The 22,207-nt window shown below is 40.2% G+C and overlaps 1 protein-coding gene across 5 annotated transcripts in view; it reads right to left on the bottom strand.

Moving 5' to 3' along the window:
* Window positions 1-622: 622 nt before the first annotated feature.
* megf6b (multiple EGF-like-domains 6b) overlaps window positions 623-22,207 on the bottom strand; it is a 63,799-nt gene continuing 42,214 nt past the window's right edge. For 3 of the 5 annotated variants that reach the window (XM_089011203.1, XM_089011204.1, XM_089011206.1), the window contains 32 exons: window positions 21,017-21,142; window positions 19,582-19,704; window positions 19,268-19,384; window positions 19,066-19,203; window positions 17,567-17,689; window positions 16,359-16,481; window positions 16,107-16,277; window positions 15,393-15,524; window positions 15,151-15,279; window positions 14,877-15,005; window positions 13,896-14,030; window positions 13,675-13,809; window positions 12,521-12,646; window positions 12,300-12,431; window positions 11,228-11,356; window positions 11,011-11,142; window positions 10,767-10,895; window positions 10,544-10,672; window positions 9,410-9,538; window positions 7,879-8,007; window positions 6,404-6,532; window positions 6,208-6,336; window positions 5,236-5,364; window positions 5,025-5,156; window positions 4,734-4,862; window positions 4,517-4,645; window positions 3,475-3,603; window positions 3,272-3,400; window positions 1,814-1,942; window positions 1,605-1,733; window positions 839-967; window positions 623-756 (listed from right to left, as the gene is read on the bottom strand). In XM_089011203.1, the coding sequence (XP_088867329.1) occupies window positions 704-756; window positions 839-967; window positions 1,605-1,733; window positions 1,814-1,942; window positions 3,272-3,400; window positions 3,475-3,603; window positions 4,517-4,645; window positions 4,734-4,862; window positions 5,025-5,156; window positions 5,236-5,364; window positions 6,208-6,336; window positions 6,404-6,532; window positions 7,879-8,007; window positions 9,410-9,538; window positions 10,544-10,672; window positions 10,767-10,895; window positions 11,011-11,142; window positions 11,228-11,356; window positions 12,300-12,431; window positions 12,521-12,646; window positions 13,675-13,809; window positions 13,896-14,030; window positions 14,877-15,005; window positions 15,151-15,279; window positions 15,393-15,524; window positions 16,107-16,277; window positions 16,359-16,481; window positions 17,567-17,689; window positions 19,066-19,203; window positions 19,268-19,384; window positions 19,582-19,704; window positions 21,017-21,142 (4,091 nt within the window). In that variant the 3' untranslated portion in view covers window positions 623-703. Of the gene's footprint in view, window positions 757-838; window positions 968-1,604; window positions 1,734-1,813; window positions 1,943-3,271; window positions 3,401-3,474; window positions 3,608-4,516; window positions 4,646-4,733; window positions 4,863-5,024; window positions 5,157-5,235; window positions 5,365-6,207; window positions 6,337-6,403; window positions 6,533-7,878; window positions 8,008-9,409; window positions 9,539-10,543; window positions 10,673-10,766; window positions 10,896-11,010; window positions 11,143-11,227; window positions 11,357-12,299; window positions 12,432-12,520; window positions 12,647-13,674; window positions 13,810-13,895; window positions 14,031-14,876; window positions 15,006-15,150; window positions 15,280-15,392; window positions 15,525-16,106; window positions 16,278-16,358; window positions 16,482-17,566; window positions 17,690-19,065; window positions 19,204-19,267; window positions 19,385-19,581; window positions 19,705-21,016; window positions 21,143-22,207 lie in introns of those variants that run through there. The other 2 variants (XM_089011205.1, XM_089011207.1) reach the window with 2 other exon arrangements.

The following is a 22,207-nucleotide window of genomic DNA, read 5'->3' as shown; positions in this document are numbered from 1 at the left end:
TTTTTTTTTATTCTTACTTTTGTTCTTGAAAAATACAATATTCCAAATAATTTTTTCACAAAATGACTTTCTCCAAATTTATATGAAGAACACTTCATATTTTTACTGTACATAATCTCCTTTTTTTAATACATTCACTTGTAACCTTCGCATATTTGAATGAAAAAAACAACTTGATAGCGATACAAAAACATTTTACAACTTTTCTCTCCAAATGGGACATCTTTGCAAATCAGTTTCAATATTACTTTTCAATAGTATTTCTTTTCGAGATAAATACACTATTTTCACATGAGTACCACATTGTGGAAAATACAATTGTCATTAGATGTTCTTCCTCTTCAGGACTGACATGAATCTCAAATAAAACATTTTTTTTAATTGTTTTCGAAAATATATATAAGCTTCAGAATATCTTGTCCATTTTCTTAGCATTGCCTCGATATTCCTTTAATACCAACAAAAAGTATGTTTAAAAAAAGTGTCAATGAGGGACAACCGATGTCAGTCCGTAACAATTTAAAAAGAGCAATTATAGTATCTACAGTACAAAGGCTGCAAAAGGCATTTCAAAGGCAAAATGTTAAAACCCAAAATACCAAAGTGTCATCAAAAGACAACTTTTTGGTTTTTTTTGTGTCCCATCTCATGAAAGTCTTCGAATTGTTCATCCAGCTAGCCAACAAACATGCACGCGGCGGCGCTATAACCAGTTTCCCAAGCTTCCCGTGCTGTTCCCGAGTTGTGTTGGTCCTCCTAACACATCGAAAGTATAGATCGAGAAGTCTGTCACATTTGAAGGAATTTACTGTACTTACCTTCCAAGAATGGAACTCACCTTCCTGACAAGAGAATCCGATCCACATGTGCGTGCAGCTGCAATGGCCATTGCGGGGGTTACAGCGAGCGTCGTGCTGGCATTGGCATCTCTGCGTGCAGCCGGGACCAAAACGATCCTCTCTGCATTCTGTCACAAGTTTAAAACTGTATTTATTTTGTTTGTTTAAATAAATATACATACATATATACTGTACATACATATAGAGTAGATAGCTCCCTAGCTACCGAGCTATATAGCTAGATAGCTATCTATCTATCTAGCTAGCGGGATAGCTAGATAGATACATGTACAGTGTGTGTGTTTATTTATTTGTTTAAATAAACATACATACTTACATACATACATACATACATACATACATACATACATACATACATACATACATACATACATACATAAATACAGTAGATCGCTACCAAGCTAGATAGCTATCTCGCTAGCTAGCTAGACAGCTAGCTAGCGGGGTAGCTAAATAGATGTACAGTGTGTGTATTTATTTGTTTATTTATTTGTTTAAATAAATATACATACATACCGTACATACATATAAATACAGTAGATAGCTCCCCATCTACCGAGCTCGATAGCTATCTCTCTAGCTCGCTCGCTAGCTAGACAGCTAGTTAAAAGCTAGTGGGATAGCTAGCTAGCTAGATGTACAGTGTGTATATGTGTGTGTGTTTTTATGTATTTGTTTATTTAAATTTTAACTGAAAAAAAATCTGGAAAACATCGTCAGAGACTCAAACAAATGCGATCTCACCGAGGTCACATTTGGGTCCGGTCCTTCCGGGCTCGCAGAGACATCTTCCTGTGAAAGGATCACACGGAGCGTCGCGCTCGCAGTTGCACACTCGAGCGCAGCCGTGCCCGTATGTGCCTTCTTCACACACTGACGACAAACAATCGCCATAGGAGTGAGCCACAACGGGGCAGCTTTTTGGTTGCTTTATTGTGATGATGATGACTCACATTCTTGGCAGCGAGCGCCTTGACGCCCGGCTGGACAAATGCACTGACCGGTCGCCGGGTCACAAGAGGCCCCCGCCGCACAGTCGCACTGTAGCTGACACAGCGTCCCGTACAGACCCGATGGACACGCTGGGGAAACCGAAAGCATTATCAATAATAACCTCTGATGTAATTGGCATCGTTGATAAATGCATTGAAAAAAACTTTAACCATATAATACAGTGATACCTCGGCTTACGAACGCTTTAGCTAACGAACGTTTCACTTTACGAACATTAAATTCACGAGAATATAATCTTGGCATACAAATTAGTTTTCGGGAAACACACGGAGCGCACGGCCGAACAGCGCCACCGTGGCTGCCGGACTACTTTTCCACACCCACTTTCTTTGAGTGCATTCAGTGCTGACGTGGTTTGTTATCAAGTGGATACTTTTGCATTTCTGGGACCGAAAAAGACCCCACCACAGGCTAGTGTTCAGAGGACACAAAACAATATTATGGTCGAGCAGAAGAAGATCATTGCTACGTGTGGCTATGGGTATTTCTGTGTTGTCTAAGCAACGGTCTCAGGCAATAGAAATGGTTGATGAGAAGGTTTCTTCAGCCGTCATCTGTACAATTTTGAAGGTTTCGGACGTTTCGCCTCCTATCCAAGAGGCTTCGTTAGCGAACTAAAGTCTGACTGGTCGTATCGGCCCTATTTATATATCCCTAATGTCCAGGCATGGCGGCGACATTAGGGATATATAAATAGGGCCGATACGACCAGTCAGACTTTAGTTCGCTGATGAAGCCTCTTGGATAGGAGGCGAAACGTCCGAAACCTTCACTTTTGTACAGATGACGGCTGAAGAAACCTTCTCATCGATGGACCACTCCTGTACGACTGAGAGCTTACACAGACGAAATAGAAGAGGTTGAAAAACATTTGTTGATTTGGATTAACGAAAAGCAGCTAGCAAAGGACCGTGTGAGTGAGGGTATTATCGCCAAGAAAGCACGACAACTTCGCTCGGATATCATCAAGAGGCAACTACATCAACGACCATCACAGAGGTAAATAAAACGACTTTAGTATACAGTACAGTTTATTTCTTCAATTACAATACAATAGTACATTTATTATACATAAAATAAGGTATCTTTTGTGTAGTTTTAAGGCTTATTTAGTAGAAAATTATGTTTTATGGGGACCTGGAAAGGGATTATTCTCATTTTTATGGTTTCCTATGGGAAATGAATGTTTGGAAGACACTTTTCTCCTTACACACACTTTCTAGGAACCAATGAAGTTTGTAAGCTGAGGTATCACAGTAATGGATGGATCTAAATCTTGAACAACAAATGTGTAAATAGGTGAACATGGTTATTCCTATGAGTGTAATAAATATATATAAGTATATATATATATATATATATATATAAGTATAATAAATATAGTGTCGTTTTCTCACCGTGTTCACACGCATGTCCATAGTATCCTGGCGCACAGTGACAAGTGCCGCTCATTCGGTCGCACGTGCTGTTATTTTGGCACTCACACATTAGCTGACATTCGGCACCAAACGTACCTGCTGGGCATGCTGTAACGTGAAAAGATGAACAAGAAGAAGAGTGAATGCTCTTTCTGATAGTTGAGGAATGTGCAATTTGTTACCGATGTCACAGTGTCGTCCACTCCATCCCAGACCGCACGTGCAATTTCCTGTCTCGGGGTTGCATGTGGCCCCATTGCTGCATTTGCAACGCGTCAAGCAGCCCGAGCCAAACCAGCCTGGAGGACAACCTGACTTGCAAAAAAAACACACACGCGTACACAAATTCTTAATGCCATTATTAAATAGAAGTAAAAGGCATTTTTTCTGTCATTGTTTCACTCCTGTGTGGAGTTTGCATGTTTTCCCTGTGCCTTTGTGGGTTTTCTATGGGTACTCAGGTTTCCTCCCACATTCCAAAAATGTGCATGGCAGGCTAATGGACCACTCTAAATTGTCCTTGTGTGTGGATTGAATTGGATTGGATTAGCCTTTATTAGTCTCACAGTCGAGAAATTTACATTTCACAGCAGCAACATTATGAAAGGAAGAGGAAAGGAAGAAGTAGAAAAGCAAAATACAGGAGCTGCTGTAAAGGCAGCCACTTTCACTTTTTCATTCATTGAAAGTGCGCCTCATAGTCCGGTGCGGCATACATGTGTAAAAATTGAAAATACACCATTCATTCGGGGTGCACCTTATACTCCGATGCAACTCATACACCGAATCTTGAAGTCAAACAACAAAATAACAGATAACGTGACACAACACAAAAACACAGACAGTCAATCAATCTTAAGCACTTTCTGCACCCTCTTTGTTGTATGAAGCAGTTCTCGAAATAGGAGACGATCCTTTTCACCAGTGGATCAAGGACGTCATAGTGAAATGTGAACGTCTGCTACAAGCTAAATGTTGAAAGTAAACACGAAGCTGTAGCATCCATTGACGAAAGAGATTGTCTCACATCTTATGTCACACGTAAATCCGCTTCAATTCCAAGCCGCGACAGTTCCACATACGCATCGGCGCTCTGCGTGTGTATCTCATGTGCATCCGTTGATCCTATCGATGGATCAACGGATGCCTAAATCGATCTCGCAATCTGTCTAGCTAGCTAGCTATATATTATATATAATACGCACTGTGTGAGGCGTGACTCACTGTGTGTACAGCGCTCTCCTCTCCATCCAGGCGGGCACACGCAGCGACCAGTCACCGCGTGGTTCCGAGCTCCGACTGCACAGAAGGCCACTTGAGCGCAGTCGGCTCCGTAGCGGCCGTCGGGACACGCTGTCATCATGAAAAACAATCAAACCGCCTTCATCTTCAAAATATAGATATGATAGTATTATCGTTGTTTTGTTCTTTTAGGACTCACTGATGTTGCAACGAGCGCCGATGAAGCCTGCGGAACATTGGCAGGCACCGGTGGAAGGCAAGCACACTGCGCCGTTTTCACAGTCGCACTCCCGCTCGCAGTTTGGACCATAACGACCCATTTCACATGCTGAAAAAATAAAATAATGGATGTGCCAAACAGTTGCTTGGAGTGAAATGTGCTGCCACCATCATGATTGAGAGCATAATTCAGGTTGCTTGAAAGCCGAAGTGATTAGTATGTGCACGTCTGCTAGCAAGCTAACTGATGCCACTGAGGTGACTTATTTACTTTGATCACATTTGGGTCCGTAGAAGCCCGGAGCACAATAGCACGATCCAGACACCGGGTGGCACAGTTGGTTGGTTTGGGAGCACTGGCAAACCTCATTGCAGTCTGGGCCAAATGTTCCAGGGAGGCAAACTGGCATCAAAATGAAAGTCACATGTTGACATCAACTTCTACAGTGCGGCCTTCAATCCGAGCAATGATGAAAACTCACTTTGCTCGCAGCCGTTGCCGGTGAGACCGGCCGGGCAGCCGCACTCTCCCGACACGTGGTGGCAGGAAACGCCTGGAGAACAGTTGCAGCGCCGCATGCAGCTCGGACCGAAAGAACCTGGCAGACAGGCTGCAAACAAGAAAGTTAAGAAGATAAGGAAAATCTTGGAATGGAGAAATTCACAATCGACAGGATTTGCATGCACACATATCAATTAACTCATTCACTGCCAGACATACATGAAAAGGTTTCTTCAGCCGTCACCTGTACTTCTTAGAAGGTGTCGGTCGTTTGCTCCCCCCAACATTTGAGCAGGGACCTATCAGTGCAGAGGTCTGGCACCGCCACCTCTGGACATTAGGGATTTATATAGGGCCGGCTACCAGCATAATTTTAGTTAGCTGACGAAGCCTCTTGGATGAGAAGCGAAACGTCCGACACCTTGGCACATGGCCAGCCCTTTATCGGCACCCAAAGAAGAAAAAAACAAAACCGGAACCAATTCGGAAATGGCGCCGTACGTCATATTTTCAATTCCTAAATACATTTGTGTTAAAAATTAACTGTCCACACTCCATAATGAAATATAATAAATAAATAAAATAGAAGATACAACCATGTCTGCATCTACAAAGGTGGGTGTGCTGTTTAAAATGGCTGCATGGGGGTAAGTCCAAGTTTTCAGGTGCGTCTATTCAAGAGCATATTAGGTCCCCGCACCCACATTGAAAAACACAATTGTCCTTTTGATTTGTTTTCATTTTGAAAATAAACATCTTTGTAATATTCCTTGCTTTTAAATACAGTAGTTAAAAAATTACATCAAAATTCAAAAATAAATAATTATGAGGTTGATCATTGTTTTTTTTTAAGTTTAAATGCATTTATTTGTTCAATAAAAGCCCTAGCTGAAAATGCACACTTTTGCTCATTTTTACGAATACAAAAATATTTTCTGCATAATTGGAGCACCTTTGTCACAGTGTTTTCCTCTCCAGCCAGGCGGGCACTGACAACCGCCCGTGACGTGGTGGCAGGACGCCCCATGCGCACACCGACACCTCCCCTCGCACCCGAGGCCAAACGAGCCCGGCTCACATGCTGCAGATGCAAGTGAAAGTGGCGTCAGACACCCAAAAGACACACCAACAAAAGCTCAAACGCTCACGTTGGTGGCAGCGTTCCCCCCTCCAGCCGTCGATGCAGCTGCAGCGTCCCGTCCGTCTGTCACACCGGCCGCCATTCTCACACTCGCACTCGCGCTGGCAGTCGGTCCCGAAGCGTCCGTCCACGCACTCTGTGGAGGGAAAAATACATCATGCACGAGTCAAGGTTGACAAAACGCGCAGAGTTCCTGCAGGCGGCTCCAAAATGTTCCCAGTTAGGAATTTTCACATGAACTAAACACCAAATATGTGGATCATGCACAAGCTGTGGATCTAAACTAAGGAAATACATACATACAAAAATAAATATGAATAAATATATGCTGATGTCGACAACAACTTTAAGGAACTGATAAGTAGCATGCCGTGTTTATTTATTTAGTACTGATCGACAAGGTTATTTGAAGTCATGGATTTTATGACCTTTTCTTTAGTCATTTTGATTCATGCTTCATTTCAGTTACATTTCAGCTTGATTTTTTATGCTAAATTACTTGCACTTGTATTTTTTTATTATATTAGGTCATTAGTTCATTTGTTTTAATTCCTTTATAGTTTTCTTGCAAACGTATATTTGTATATTTATTTTTGTGTTTTTAAAATCAAATCATTGATTTTATTGCATTGGTTTAACTATGAATTCCTCATTTAACTGGGCTGAAATAGTTGTGTATTTTTTTTTTATTAAAATGTTAACATCTTTTTTATGTCTGAATATATTTGTTTCAATTAATTTTGTCATATTATTATTTTTACATTACATTATTATTACATTAATTATTTGTAAAAGCTATTTGAGTAATGTAGTTCTTTTTTTTACTTTAAATACACGAACGTGTAGCAATTCTTTCATTTAGAGATGGAAGTAATTATTTATTAATCATCTTTATAAATCAAAGGTTTACTTCAAACTTCTTCTTGTGTGGTGTTTGCATGTTCTCCTCGGTCCTGTATGGGTTTTCCCTGGTTATTTTAGTTCCCTTCCAGATTCCAAAAATCATACATGGCAGACTGTTTGAACACTGTTCAAGTGTGGGCGCGGAAGGTTTGGTTCAGTGGATTGAAATTTATTTATTCATTCATTCATTCATTCATTCGTGTGTTGTGTGTGCATTTATTTGTTTTGTTTGTTTATTGATTCAGTAATTCATTTATTCTTGTATGTGTTTATTTATCTATTTATTTTTCTTTGATATCATAGAATTGGAATTGCCATTATAAATTGCTCACAATCCGGTTAAATAAGTACCAAGTGTTATTAATCAGTGAAATAAGTAACAACTGCTCATAAAATGTAACTGCAAGAACACACACTGAGCTGAGTAATGAGCTGAGTCAGAGGAGGATCTGGCAGTTGTTGTGGAGCACAGCCACGCTTGTTGGGCATCTAAAGAGTATTCAGTCGACTGGAGGATAGGCACGCATCTCCAAATAAAATGGAAATAACACTCATCTCTATTTGTAGACTGCCTCTTACCTAGTTCACAGGCAGTTCCGGTCCATCCGCTCAAACAGGCGCACTTTCCACTGTTTGAATCACACTTGGCTCCATTCTCACACAAGCAGCGGTGCTGACATTCGGCCCCATAGAATCCCGTTGGGCATTCTAGGAAGAAAACACACAGATGTTATTGACTCCATAATTGTGTTTATTATTTTTTTTCTGAAATAGTTGTATTGTTTTTGAAGCTAAATAACACTTTGTCAAAAATAGAAAGTAAAGAATGTACCATACTATTTTCTGTAGCCGACCAAAAATCAGAATAGTGATAGAAAATATTCACATTTTTTCAAGAGTGAAATTCAAACTGCCCATGTTTGAATAGTTTCTAAGTGCATACTTTCAAATATTTTCTAAGTGCCCACATTCAGATATTTTCCAAGTGCCCAGTTCAGAATATTTTATAAGTACAGTGATACCTCGGCTGACGAATGCTTTAGCTCACAAATGTTTCGCTTTACGAACATTAAATTGAAAAACAATTTACGAACGAAAATATAATCGTGGCATACAAACAAAAGTTTTCGGCAGAAGAAACAAACCACACAGCGCCATGCTGGCTGGCGGACTAGTTTTCCACACCCATTTTCTTTGAGTGCAGACATGGTTTGTTATCGAGTGGAGTACTTTTACTATTACGAGACCGAAAAAGACCCCATCACAGGCTAGTGTTAAGCCAAAGAAGACATTAAAGAAAATTACTATAGAGCAGAAGAAGGAGATCATCAAAAAACACGAACAAGGTGTGTGTTTGTGTGACATAGCGTCCCACTGCCAGTATGCCAAGTCGACCATTCCTACGTGTGGCTAAGGGTGTTTCTGTGTTGTCTAAGCAATGGTCTCAGGCAATAAAAGAGGTTGAAAAACTTCTGTTGATTTGGATTAACGAAAAACAGCTAGCAAGGGACAGTGTGAATGAGGGTCTTATCGCCGAGAAAGCACAACAACTTCACTCAACTACATCAATGACCATCACAAAGGTAAAGAAAACGACTTTATTATACAGTACAGTTTATTTCTTTAATTACAATACAATAGCACATTTATTATACATAAAATAAGGTATATTTTGTGTGGTTTTAAGGCTTATTTAGTATAAAAAAAGGTTTTATGGTGACCTGGGAACATATTATTCTCATTTTTAATGGTTTCTTATGGGAAATAAATTTTTGGCAAACAAACTTTTCACCTTACACACGCTTTCTGGGAACCAATTAAGTTCGTAAGGTGAGGTATCACTGTATTTTTTAAGTGCCCACGTTCGAATATTTTTGAACGGCCGAGTTCAGAATATTTTCTATTTACCCCCTTTTGAATATTTTCTATGTCTGCCGACTTTCAAATACTGTATTTTCTAAGTGCCCAAATTCAAATACATAAATATTGTCTACATAACAAACCATGTTACATTGTAAAATCATTTTAATTCTACATATTTTGTACTTTCTGTATTTAATGGAAGGTATGTAATGTTTATGTCGGTGCCATCATATGTATGTGCACTCACCTTGTGTGCAGTTGGGTCCGCTCCAACCTGGCGTGCACGTGCACAGCCCGCTGGCTGGGTGGCAGACGCCGTCGTTATGGCAACCGCAGGTTAGCTTACAGCCATCGCCATAAAAACCACTCGGGCATGCTGCCAATGAGAAGGAGAAGGGAGATGGTTACCTTCTCATGAACTCTGGTCATCAAAAGTCCACTTTGGTAAAGTGATACACATAAAGAAGCAAAATATTGGATTTCTACCAATTGATTTATTTTTTTGCATCAGAATTCTTCACATACTGCGGAGTGAAAAGGTGTGTTTTTTTCTGCAAATGCATTGAAAATAAAACACTTGGCATTTTCACATTTGATCATTAGACCTTACATTCTTTTTATGTGATAAACCAAATTCAAAAACAGATTACATGAAATATTTCATCTCAAAATTTTACACACCATACCTTATCGTAAGAAGGTGTAAAGGAGGTTTTGAGATGTTCAAATTTTAGTGTCATATGTTTTTATTAATGTGATATATTTTCAGACATTTTTAAAACCTTCAAAAGCATTGACTTTTAGTCACAGCGCTACAGAATGACATTTATATATATTTTCATCAAGCATTTTGAGATGTTTACGTGTTTATTAATTTCGTTTTTTCTTTTGGTGACAAGCGCCATCCCAAAATGGTTAACATTTCCCTCGAAATGCCGCACACATTTTTTTTTTAAATAGTTTGTAAAAGATTAAAACTCTCATCTTGTTCTGTTCTCCCCATAGCGTGCCCAAGCGGCTATTTCTTATCCACCATGATTCTCTATTTCCACATTTTATGTGGCACCCTTACACAAAAACAGAATCAATTAATAGTTTTCATCATAGTTGTACACATCTTACCAACTCTTGAAAAAGTGCATTTGGAGGAACTTGCAGCGAATAAATAAATGATCAAATCTGCCTTTCCAGTAGCTCATGTATTTTGTTTTTATACTTCTTTCATTCCTTTCATCTTCCTCATAACTTTGCTGCTGTGAAATGTACATTTCTCCACTGCGAGACTAATAAAGGTAAATCCAATCCAATCCAAATCATATACTGAATCAATTTTAGACTAAAGTGTAATCTGTTATTGCACACATTTGGTGATTTCACTCACTTTGGTTGCAGAATGGTCCAATCCAGCCACTGAGACACAAACAGAGCCCGCTGACCGCATCGCAGCGCCCGCCATTTTGACATGCGCACTTCTTCTGACAATCCAGTCCGAAGAAGCCCTGAGGACACGCTGTGACATACTGCACAATGATTGACACGTACGCTCTGCAAACTTAGAAAAAAAAAAAAAAGAATGACTAAACAGTGAGCAGGGAGTCTCTTACGCTTTTCGCAGAAGGTTCCGGTCCATCCCACTTGGCAGGTGCAAGCACCACTGACGTGGTCGCATAGTGCTTGATTGTCACACTGACAGAGATGACGACAACCCAGACCGAACCTTCCCGCTGGACATTCTGACAAATGAACACCACAAACTGATTAACATTTGTCAGCCTTTTCATGTTTACAATAATTGTATGTTAACACCGGTGTCAGGTGTGACTATTGTATGTTCCTTGTAGCACCTACTCTCATGACACTGGATCCCAGTGTAACCAGCCTCACAGTTGCACTGGCCTGTCACCGCATCACAACTACCGTCTCCATTTTGACAGTTGCAGCTCTCCACGCAGTCCATCCCCCAGCGCCCTGTGTCGCACGCTGGCACAAAAATAAGAAAAAAAAGGGAGATTGAGAACTTTTTGAGTTTCATTTTAATGTGATTTATTAAGCGAGTGCTTTCTACCTTTCTTGCAATTGTGGCCGGTCCAGCCAGGAGCACAAGTGCAGCGCCCAGTAACCGCATCGCAGCGTCCGTCATTCTCGCACATGCATTTCAGATGGCAACCTTGACCGAAATAGCCGCTTGGGCACGCTATGGGAAGAACATCACAAGATGAGAGTTTCCTTTAGTGTGGATGTCAATTTTCTGTGATATATATTTTTTTAACTGATTCATTGAAATGAAAAACTTCTTTAGTCACATTAATGATTTTTCACCTTTCAAAGTCAAAGTTAAAGTGGGCTTTATTGTCAAATATGTTAATATGCATGACATACAGCACAGATGAAATTACTGTCCTCTCGGACGCAGCATGGAAGGCACTTATGATGACTGACAAACATAATAAACATGAAAACGCCAATTTGCCGGGAAATGATTGAAATGATTTTGGTGAAAAAAAGATTACTCTGAAGATCAGTGAAATGATTGCTGTGGAAAATCGCGTGACTTCGACTTAAAGTTAGTGAAATAAATAATATTTTGCTTCTTAGCAGTGAATAGAAATACTTTCAAATAAATGAGTAAACACATAAATGTTCAAAAGGTCAATTACCGCATTTTCCGGTGTATGACGCGCTGGAGTATGAAGCGCACCCCCAACTAATGCCGTATTTTCAAACATTTTCCATATATAAGGCACACTGGAGTATAAGATGCACCCCAAAGTTTTTCAAATGTAATATATACATATATAAACATTGTCCAAATATGAAGCACACCACATTATAAGGCGCTACAGTAGAGGCTGGGGTGACATTTTACATATACCAGCATGGATCACAGACTACAACTTCTTCTATGGGGGGAAATGTAGTCAGTGGCTGCTGACAGTAGTTGTGAAACGTGTTGTGGCTCAATATAACTTCACATGTATGGTGCACCGGCCTACAAGGCACAGGGTCATCTTTTGAAGAAAATCAAGGCTTCTGGGTGCACCTTATACCCCGGAAAATACGTTACATAAAATAAACCTCATTATTTATTTATTGTTGTATTTTCATGGGTGATGGTTTGAAAAGGTCACGGTACTCACAGCTGCGGCAGAATGTGCCCATGAAGCCAGCGGCACAGTGACACGAGCCGTTGTTTTTATCACAGACGCCGCCATTCTCACAAATGGGACAGCTTTCTGAACAGCCCACACCCCAAAAACCCTCTGGGCACACTGTTGGGGGGGGGGGGTAAAAAAACTACAAAATGTAGATTTGTTTTTGACAATATTATATATAGCAGTGCTTAACTTGATCAGCTAACCGTTCTCACAGCGGATCCCAGAAGTGCCGGCTGGACACTTGCACTGTCCCGTCACTTTGTCACAAGGGGCGCCGCTGCAGTTACAAGGGTGTCTGCAGTCGGCGCCGAAGCTTCCTTCGAGGCAGTCTAACGAATGGCACAAAAAATACCTTGTTACTGTACTGGACTTCAATTGAATTTTTCAAGTAGCTAGACTTTTGGGGAGTATTTCTCTGACCACATTTTGTTGTTATTGAGGCTTTTTTTAATCTCTCACAGTGTTAAAAAAAGGCCATATTACTTTATCAGTGACTTGAAGGAACAAGAAGCGGGTAGTATGAACGTTGGAAATGTTGGCTGGAAAATGAGATATTCTGCATCAATGGTTTCATAATAATAATAATAATAATCATAATAATAATAATAATGATTATTATTATTATTATTATGATTATTATGATTATGAGATATAAGAATGATCTGTGGCAAGTACGGTACTGTCTTGTGTTGGAGTTTTTACTTGAGCAAAAACATTTTTAACATGTGCAGTGTTAATAAATAAATAATGAAAGAAATGAATAAATGGATAAAATAAATAAATAAATAAATAAATAATAATTAATAATAAATATTAAATAATCGGCAATCAGCATCAATAACAAATAATAAATAATATATAATAAATAATAAACAATAATAAATACACAATAAGTACATAAATAAATAATAAACAATAAATACTAAATACACAATAAATAAGTAAATAAATACACAATAATCAAGTAAATAAATAAACACATAAATACATAAACTGAATATGCAGTTTTAAAGATAAGCTAAGGCAATTTTTTTTTGCTCAAGCAGAGGTTCCAACAGCTTCTGATTGTTGTTTCAGAATTGAGTTTGTTGTAAACTTTCCAGCATTTTTTCCTTCTAAGTACGACCACTAAAGACGTAGATTATAAGAAACCATTTGGTGTGCAGAGACTACAGGTATTTAAATGTAATGGGGAAACAAAAAATCATTTTCAATTTTATACTAAAGTACATTTCAGTCTGTATTTTTTAATTTATTTTTTTGACTTTGTTTTTCTGTATTTCTGTTGACTGTAAGTAGAAGGTGTGAGGACACTTGTCACCATTCAACTGAACATTAATTATGTGGGCCCTGTCACCTTGTTCGCATCTGTCGCCATGATGACCCGGTGAGCACTTTTGTTGGCACTCTCCATTCACGTGGTCACACGACACCCCGGTCGGGCACGCGCAAATCTTTGCACAGCCGCTGCCGTACGTACCCGTCCCACATTCTGTAGGGGGGGGGGGGGGAGCAGCTGCTCACATGCGATAACAAGTACAGTACAGGATGAATATTTTTTTTCAACAAAGTGTTTACCTTCCTCGCAATGGTTGCCTCTGTAACCAGGTTTGCAAATGCACATGCCGTAACGACGGTGACACTCGGCAGTGTTATGTTGGATGCATTGGCAATCCTCGGAACAGCCGGCGCCGAAAGTCCACTTTGGACAAGCTGCAGGAGGAAAATAGCATTGTTGGATTGAACACAATGCAGGTTTCATGTTGCACATTTATCCAATGTCCCGACAGAGATAGTACACCTCTTTCTGGTTCTACACGTCAACTTTAATACTCCACATTCTTGGTTGAGGCTTCAAGTCAACTAATCGCATAATTGCATTAAAAAAATCGCTCTGATGCCTCCAACTAGGGGCATTGTTTCCGAAAGAATTAGATCAGGTGCACTGACACTTGCAGAAGGAGCAGTTCAAATGTCATATATAATAAAAGTTGTATGTGTGACTTTTTCAAAAAGCATCTGCTGAGGGTAGCTGAAGAACAGGCTAAGATCAAGGATGGGCTAATGAAATGCTGATACACATGGTGTGGGTAGAAAAGCTTTCTACTGTTTTAACCTCTATTCCAGAAAGGGTTAAAATATTTATTGGCAGGTTAACTCATTCACTACCAGACGATGTGCAAAAATGTGTCCAGTCCAGTGCCAGGGTTTTTGTCATTTTCACTCAAATTGCAGGACCCACAGAATATTGAGTTTTAGGACTACATAAACATTCAATGAAGCGTAAGAAACCTTATACGATCTTCTTTCATCAGGAAAAAAATAGTTAAATCTGAAGCAATATGGGTCTGGAGTCATCTGAGCTTGAAATGTGGGCGGCTGTACAAAATCAAACGCTGCCACCTCGTGGAAGGGAAAAACATTGCCAGAGGTCTGATCAGCGCTTTATCGGCAGTCCTCCGCAAGAAAAAACAAAACCTGAACAAATTCGGCAATGCGCTACATGTCATATTTTGAATTCCTGAATAAATTTGGGAATGGCAGTTAAGTTGGTCTTACGGAGGTGGCAGAAGCGTCCATAGAGGCCGGGGTCACACAGGCAGGCTCCATAGGTGCGATGACAGCGCCCGTTATTGGCGCAGTTGCACCTTTTACGACATTGTTTGCCATAGAAGCCCTTCGGACAACCTGCACACACAAACAAAATCATTCCATTGTGTGTGTGTTTCTTTTTTTTTAATGAAGTTAAAACTCACCGTGGCCAAAACAAACATGCGAATCAAACCTCTGAAGATGGAGGACGATGGAGGAAAAAGAAGATGGTAAAACTCACCGTCTTGGCAGAGCTCCCCGCTGACACCCGGCGGGCAACGACAGCTCCCGGTGATGGGATCACAACTGGCTCCGTTCTTACACTTACAGGGGAAGGAGCAGTTTTGACCAAAATAGTTTGCGGGGCACGCTGTGGCAGTTAAAACACAACAGTTTCTTACTGGAACATTTGATGGAAAGCTCCATTTTTGTTGCAACAATAAAAAAAGCATAGTTAGACAATTTTGCTATGTGTGTTCTCACTCTGGTTGCAGATTAATCCCATCCACCCGTCGAGACAATCACAGCCGTTTTTCCAGGAGTTACATTTTCCTCCATTCGAACAGTCCTCACACGTCAGACTGCAGTCATTCCCGAAAGTGTCATCCAAACACACTGCAAGTCACCAGTCAACCAACGTTTGTCAAATGGCATCATTTGAACTTCCACTGTCACTTTGTTAAACGGCAACATAAAATTGAGCTAGTCACTTCCTGCTGTCGTCACTGCTGTCAGGGTGCTTTAGCATCAGCATTCCTGTGTGCTAGGTGGCCTCCGTGTGTTCCGACAGGAGCAAAAGGTGCGTTAATTGAACCCCGCTGAGACATCTTAGAGTCATATCATTGATGAAGAACTGCTCAAGAGTTTGACAAAGGCTACTCTAAGCACTGTTTTGTTACCTAACCAATCAAGTGTGTGGTCGTGAGCATACACCTTGAGCCTGAATTTGTTTGGAAATTTTTGCAGCTGCACATAGTTTGGTTGTTTGGACATTTTCTGCCGTTGTGGGTGTGAACATAGCCAACCTTATTCCACCAGCAACAGAAGTGGCTCCTCTCATTTTACTTAAAATCATTTCGTAAGAGGTAAAAAGTACTTAACATGGAAGAAGAAGAAACCAAAGAGAGGGACGTCATTTAACAAGTTTGATACAACAGTGATGGCCAACAAACGCTCAATAACTTGAGCAATACGCACCAAACTTCTCAGATAGATTACTCTCGGCTCTCAGCTCGCCCTCATCGTCCTCGTAGTCATCGTAGCGCTCAAGAGGTTGACTGTAGTCGTGCAGCAAGGTGAGCTGGGGGCGAATCAAAGGCGGCTCGGTGGCGCCTATGTTGAACAGGGCCTCGACCGTGTTGTCCAGAACTGCACAAGAGGAAAAGTTAAGTGTTTGGCGTGCAGCTGGGAACATTGACGCTTGCTCATATTGTGATAGAAAGCACTCACGGATGCAAGAGGAGCGGTCCTCGGCCAAACGGAATCCTTGTCGACAAAAGCACTGGTAGGAACCGGCGTGGTTTTGACACGTGTGATCACAACCGCCGTTAGCTGACAGACACTCGTTGATGTCTAAACAATATGCCCGTCACAAATACATACAACAGGTTCTTTGGTTTAAATATTTAGTTACGTAAATATTGTTACATTTTTGGACTCAAGCAGTTAAAATAAAGAGTGATTTTCATTTGTATCAATGGGTCATTATCAATGTACTTCTAGTACTCATGTATCAAAGTCAAGGCTCGGGGGCCAAATCTGGCCCCCCACATCATTTCATTTGGTACGAGAAAGCAAATCAAGCGAGACAAGTGCCATGACGCTTGCTAAAGTCTGAACTAAAATTTCAGATTGTCCCATGTAAACGACAATAACATTCATTATTTTTGACTTCATACTTCAAAATGAGTCATTTACTTTACTTGTCCACTCCAGTGCCAGGGTTTTTGTCATTGTCACTTGAAGCTTTAGGACTACATAAACATTCAATGCAGAGTAAGAAACCTTAGACTCTCTTGTTTCATCAGAAAAATGAGTTTATTCATAAATGATATGGGTCTGGAGTTATATAAGCTTGAAATGAGGGTGGCTTTCCAAAATACAATGCAATACTGTACATACATAATGCTTTATATAGGGCTTTAGCAACAGCTGAAGCTGGAATAAAGCGCTAACAAGGAAATGCTTCCCCCTTGTGGATAAGAAAAAAACATTGCCAGAGGCCATGGTCAGCGCTTTATCGGCATGAAAAAACAATGAGGAATGGCACTATAGGTCTTATTTTCAATTCCCGAATAAATTAGTGAATGGCAGTGAATGAGTTAATTGATATTTGGTTAACCTATTGTAGTGATTGCAAAATTACAATGTCTAAGGACCAACCGAGAATAAGTGAATTGCTGGAACAAATACTGCAAATTTTATGTTCCGCAAAGCTCAACTCATAAAGGTTTTGTGTCCTGCTAACTAATTTGGGTTAACCTAGCTCGAACCGTTCCAACATTCCAAGGGCTTAAGTTCAATGAGATCATATTCCAAGTTCCGCTAGAGTAAATATTGTGTCTGGAGTCTAAATGACCATTGCATGAATGTAATAGTGAGAAAGAAAAATGGAATATTTCTTCTTTTTTCATTAACGGGTGGAATTTTAAACATACCATCACAGCTGCATCCGTCCGTGCTGAGGCGGTAACCCGCTGAGCAGTAGCACTCGTAGCCTCCGGGATAGTTGGCGCAGTTCTGCTGGCAGCAGGAGCTCTGTCGGCCACACTCGTCCACATCTGCCAAACACAACACAGAGACCACATTTTACGATTTCTTTTATTAAGGCACTTTAAAAAAAAATTAGCTGAAATAATGCAAATCATGCTGTTTGAGAAGCCAAATTTGGGTCATGTGAACAAAAGGAAGTGACTATAATCTTGGTGATATAAAACAGAGGAAACACCTTTGCAAGAAAAAATATATTTAGGACCAAAACTGAAATTAAAGCTGTTGTCAGAGCTCCAATAACATTTCTAAACGGTTGCCCTGCAAACTATGCAGACTTATTTTTCTTTGGCATAACTGAAACTCACTGATTTGACATCCAACTCAGGGTGGTCCAGGTGGCTTCGGTCATATAACTTTTTTAAACTTTCTTCAATGGTGCTGAGTAACGTAGTCATAAAATGTAGCAATGGAAGGCATCGCATACCAATTAAAATATCAACAATGGCCTTTACAATACATTTTAAAACTACTTTTGAAAGACATGTTTTTGACCCTTTCAGTGCAAACAAAAGTAAACAATGTAACCCTTTCATGCACCCTGTGACCTTATAACATGATAAGCTGTCCACTGTATTCAACACTTAAAGGTTGAATTATAATTTTAAAATCCTAAAAAGTTAAAATGATACTTGCATGTGCACAGTTCCGCCATCAATTCACATATTCACAGATTTTTTCCCATTTATTTTCCTCCACATTTTCCCCAGTTTTTATGGATATGGAGTTTTTGAGGGTTTCACATCCCCATCACGCCTATCCACATCAATGGCTGCTAATTATGTGCAGTGTCTTCCTTTATGAATAGCTGGAGTCATCTGTTAGCGCATATTTTTTTTTGGGGGTGGGGGGATTGTTTCATTAAGATCTATGCTCCACCATAAAAAACAGAGAAAAAAAGGAAAAAACATTTATGTATCATTCTTTACTAAAGATGTATACATGCATACGTACATTGGCTCCCTAGTACAAGGGTACCTAGCAAACACATACAATTAATATATTGAATATCGACACCCGTCTGATTTATGTGATGTCATACCACACAGGTGTCAAATTTAAGGCCCAGGGGCCAAATCTGGCCCATCACATTATTTTATTCGGCCTGCGAAAGCAAATCAAGCATGTAAAATTCCATGATGCTTCTTAAAGTCCAAACCAAAATTTCGAATTGTCGTATGTAAACCACAATAACGGTCATTATTTTTTACTTATAAGTAAAAGACTAGTTATTAATTAATTTGCTGTGCGCTCTATATGTAATATGTAGAGGGGATTAAACATTCTAATGCCTTCCCCAAATTCATAACGGCCATTGAGAAGATTTAGTAATACATAACCGCAATGTGGCCCGCGTCATAAAAGGAGGATGACACCTTTGTCTTACCGACACAGGTTTTTAGGTCCTCATGAAGGCGGTAACCTTGGTTACAGGTGCAAACTGGTCCGCTGTTGGAATGCTGGCAATGATGCGAGCATCCGCCATTGTTGTTCCCGCAGCTGTTCACGATCTCCATCTCGATCCCTTTCAAAATATGTTGATCAAGGGATGACTTATAGAAAGTCGATCACGGGTAGGCAAAACTCACTGTAACACTGTTTTCCGTCTGATCCAAGCTCGTAGGCGGCGTTACAAATGCAGGTGAAGGAGCCCGGTGTGTTGTGACAGCCATGAGCGCAGTTGGCCGTCTGACATTCGTCAATGTCTAAGACAAAGAAGGAGTAAAATATGGAGTATAATGCTGTTTATTTAGGCATTTGGAAGTAATCTGACAAGTGACAAGCCACTGTAGTGGACTTGAACAAGATGAAAATTATTATGATTATGCTGTCCTGAGAAGAATGATACCTGTCTGTGGATTTTTGTCATCTAAAAGTTAGCATTGGATGATGGTGATTTTACCTTGACATGAGCGTCCATCTTCGGCCAGAATGAAGCCCGCCCTGCAGTCGCAGTGCGCATTACCACCGTCGGCCCGACACCGATGCATGCAGCCTCCATTGCGTTCGGCGCAGGGATTCCGCACTGTCAAGACACAGGAAATGTTGGCTGGTTAACGACTCGTAATTGCAATAATGGGCCAAACACAGGAACAAACAACAACAAAGGAACAAAGGAGTCCAAGATGGCGCCCGAGTAGGCAGCCGTGAGCAAGTGCTCTGATGAGCCTTGCTTTTTGTTGTTGTTTTTGTCTAGTTTATGTGTTTTCTTTTGTCACTTTGTGTTGTTCTGTGTCGTGTGGAACGGATACGGATTGTTTTTCAGCATTTTTGACCACAACATTCATCAAGGAGGAGACTGTGCTGAGCGGTTGCGCCTTTTCGGCAGCATGGATATGCCAGTACTGTTTTTGAATGGGAGGAATGTCGGTGCCATTCGACTGCCATCGCTGGACACCAAAGGGGCCATTGTGCTTTTTTGTGCCTATAATGGGCAGCATCTTCACAGCCCCGCTTTGTTCAGTGGAAGGTCGGTGCTGTTGGACAGTCTGCGGCTGGATGGATACATGGCTTGAGGAGCCCGCGATAAGAAGGAAGGAGCGTCAGCGCAGAGCGCCGATGCGTATATGGAACTGTTGCGGGATGGAATTGAAGCTGATTTATGGGGGACAGGAGATGTGAGACAATCTCTTTTCGTCAATGGATGTTACAGCTGCGTGTTTGCTTTCAACATTTAGCTTGTAGTCGACGTGCACATTCCACCATGATGTCCCTGATCCACTGGTGAAGAGACGCTTTGATCCTCTCCTCTTTCATCTGGAACTGCTTTATGTAACAAAGAGGGTTTTATGTTACAAAGAGGGTACAGAAAGTGCTTAAGAATGAATGACTCTCTGTGTTTTTGTGTTGTCATGTTACTTGTTATTTAGTCTTTTTTTGTTCTTTTGACTTCAAGACGGCGCCGCGAGAGTGGCTGCCTTTCCAGCAGCTCCTGTGTTTTGCTTTTTCTACTTACATTTCTTTCATAACTTTGCTGCTGTGAAATGTAAATTTCTCTACTGCGAGACTAATAAAGGCAAATCCAATCCAATCCAATCCAACACACCTTCATGTGTCATTACTTTTTTTTACCAATGTCAGGAATGACAAACTTCTGCTCAGCATAAACAAAAGCAAATAGCCAACCGGGTCCAAAATTTGACTTGTAACCTGAGTGTCATTTTCAAAGAAAGTTATTGGCTGCGTGCCAATAAAACTATGCCAAATGTGGCAGAGTGAAGATTACGCAATCTGTCACAAGCAGTAATTACGCTTGGATTTTGGCGCCGTGGGTATTTACATTTTCTTGAAGGCAGTGTGATCATGATTAATTCTTGTTTCCAGGTCGGGGCGCTTACATTTGCAATGCTTGCCGTCTTCTCTCAGCTCGTAGTTGGCCTTGCAGCGGCACTGGAAGTGAGCGGCAGACTGCTGGATGCAGTGGTGTTCACAGCCGCCGTTGCTGAGGGAGCATGAGTGGACGGCTAGAAGATAAATATAAACAAAACAAAAGGAGAAGAAAAGTGGTTAAAAGGATAAAAACATGCAGAAACTTCCCTTGTGCTTCTTTGAAAAGAAAATTCATGTATTTTTTTGTCAAAGGGAGAAAGTTATATTTTAACTTGTGTTGTGTTTTAACAAATAGGCTCCACAGAAGAAACCATTTAAAACATTTATCGATTGTTTTTAATTGTGATATCTGTCAGGATAAAACTAATAATCAATTAACTCATTCATTGCCATTTCTGAATTTATTCGGGAATTGAAAAGCATGACGTGGAGCGCCATACCCGAATTTGCTCGCTGGTCAGACCTCTGGCAATGTTTTTCCTTCCCATGAGGGCGCAGCATTTGCCTTTTGTACAGCTGCCCCCACTTGCACCTCATTACTCCAGACTAATATAATTTTGGAATTAACTCTTTTTTTCTGATGAAAGAAGAGAGTCTAAGGTTTCTTACGCTGCAATGAATATTTATGTAGTCCTAAAATTTAATATTCTGTGGGTCCTGGAATTTGAGTGAAAATGAGAAAAACCCTGGCACTGGAGTGGACACATTTCTGCACCTGTCTGGCAGTGAATGAGTTAATCAGCCAACGAATTAAAAAAAAAAGTCAGATAACTCCAACCATAGTGATAATAATGATATATGTGATAATACAATATATTATGATAACAGCGATAATATGTATGTATATGTATAATACTACTAGTATGTACATGTATAATACTACTAATACTAATACGGTTACTTCCAGGTTGAGTGAACGCTGGCGCGTGTGCCTGCCACTGCTCACCCAGAGAAAAATAGATCCTGTGACTGTAAAGTGTCCTTGAGAGTTTTGAAAGGTGCTTATAAATCAAATGTATTATTATTATTAATAATAATATTTTTGGGCATTGAATGAATAATATACACACCTCAATGCATATTGTTTTTCCTGAGTTATTTTGATTCAAATATCTGTTCTCAAAACATTGATAGTTTCATAGCGCATATTTTGAATTAGCATTTAAGATATCAGATCTTGTGTTGTTTGGGTGAACTCA

The sequence above is a fragment of the Hippocampus bargibanti genome, linkage group LG12 (genome assembly GCF_051943395.1).
Source record: "Hippocampus bargibanti isolate YZ-2025 linkage group LG12, ASM5194339v1, whole genome shotgun sequence".
In the NCBI taxonomy this organism is placed as follows: Eukaryota; Metazoa; Chordata; class Actinopteri; order Syngnathiformes; family Syngnathidae; genus Hippocampus; species Hippocampus bargibanti.
Note: the sequence above shows the minus strand (reverse complement) of the source record. Positions and strands in the feature narration are given on the sequence as shown.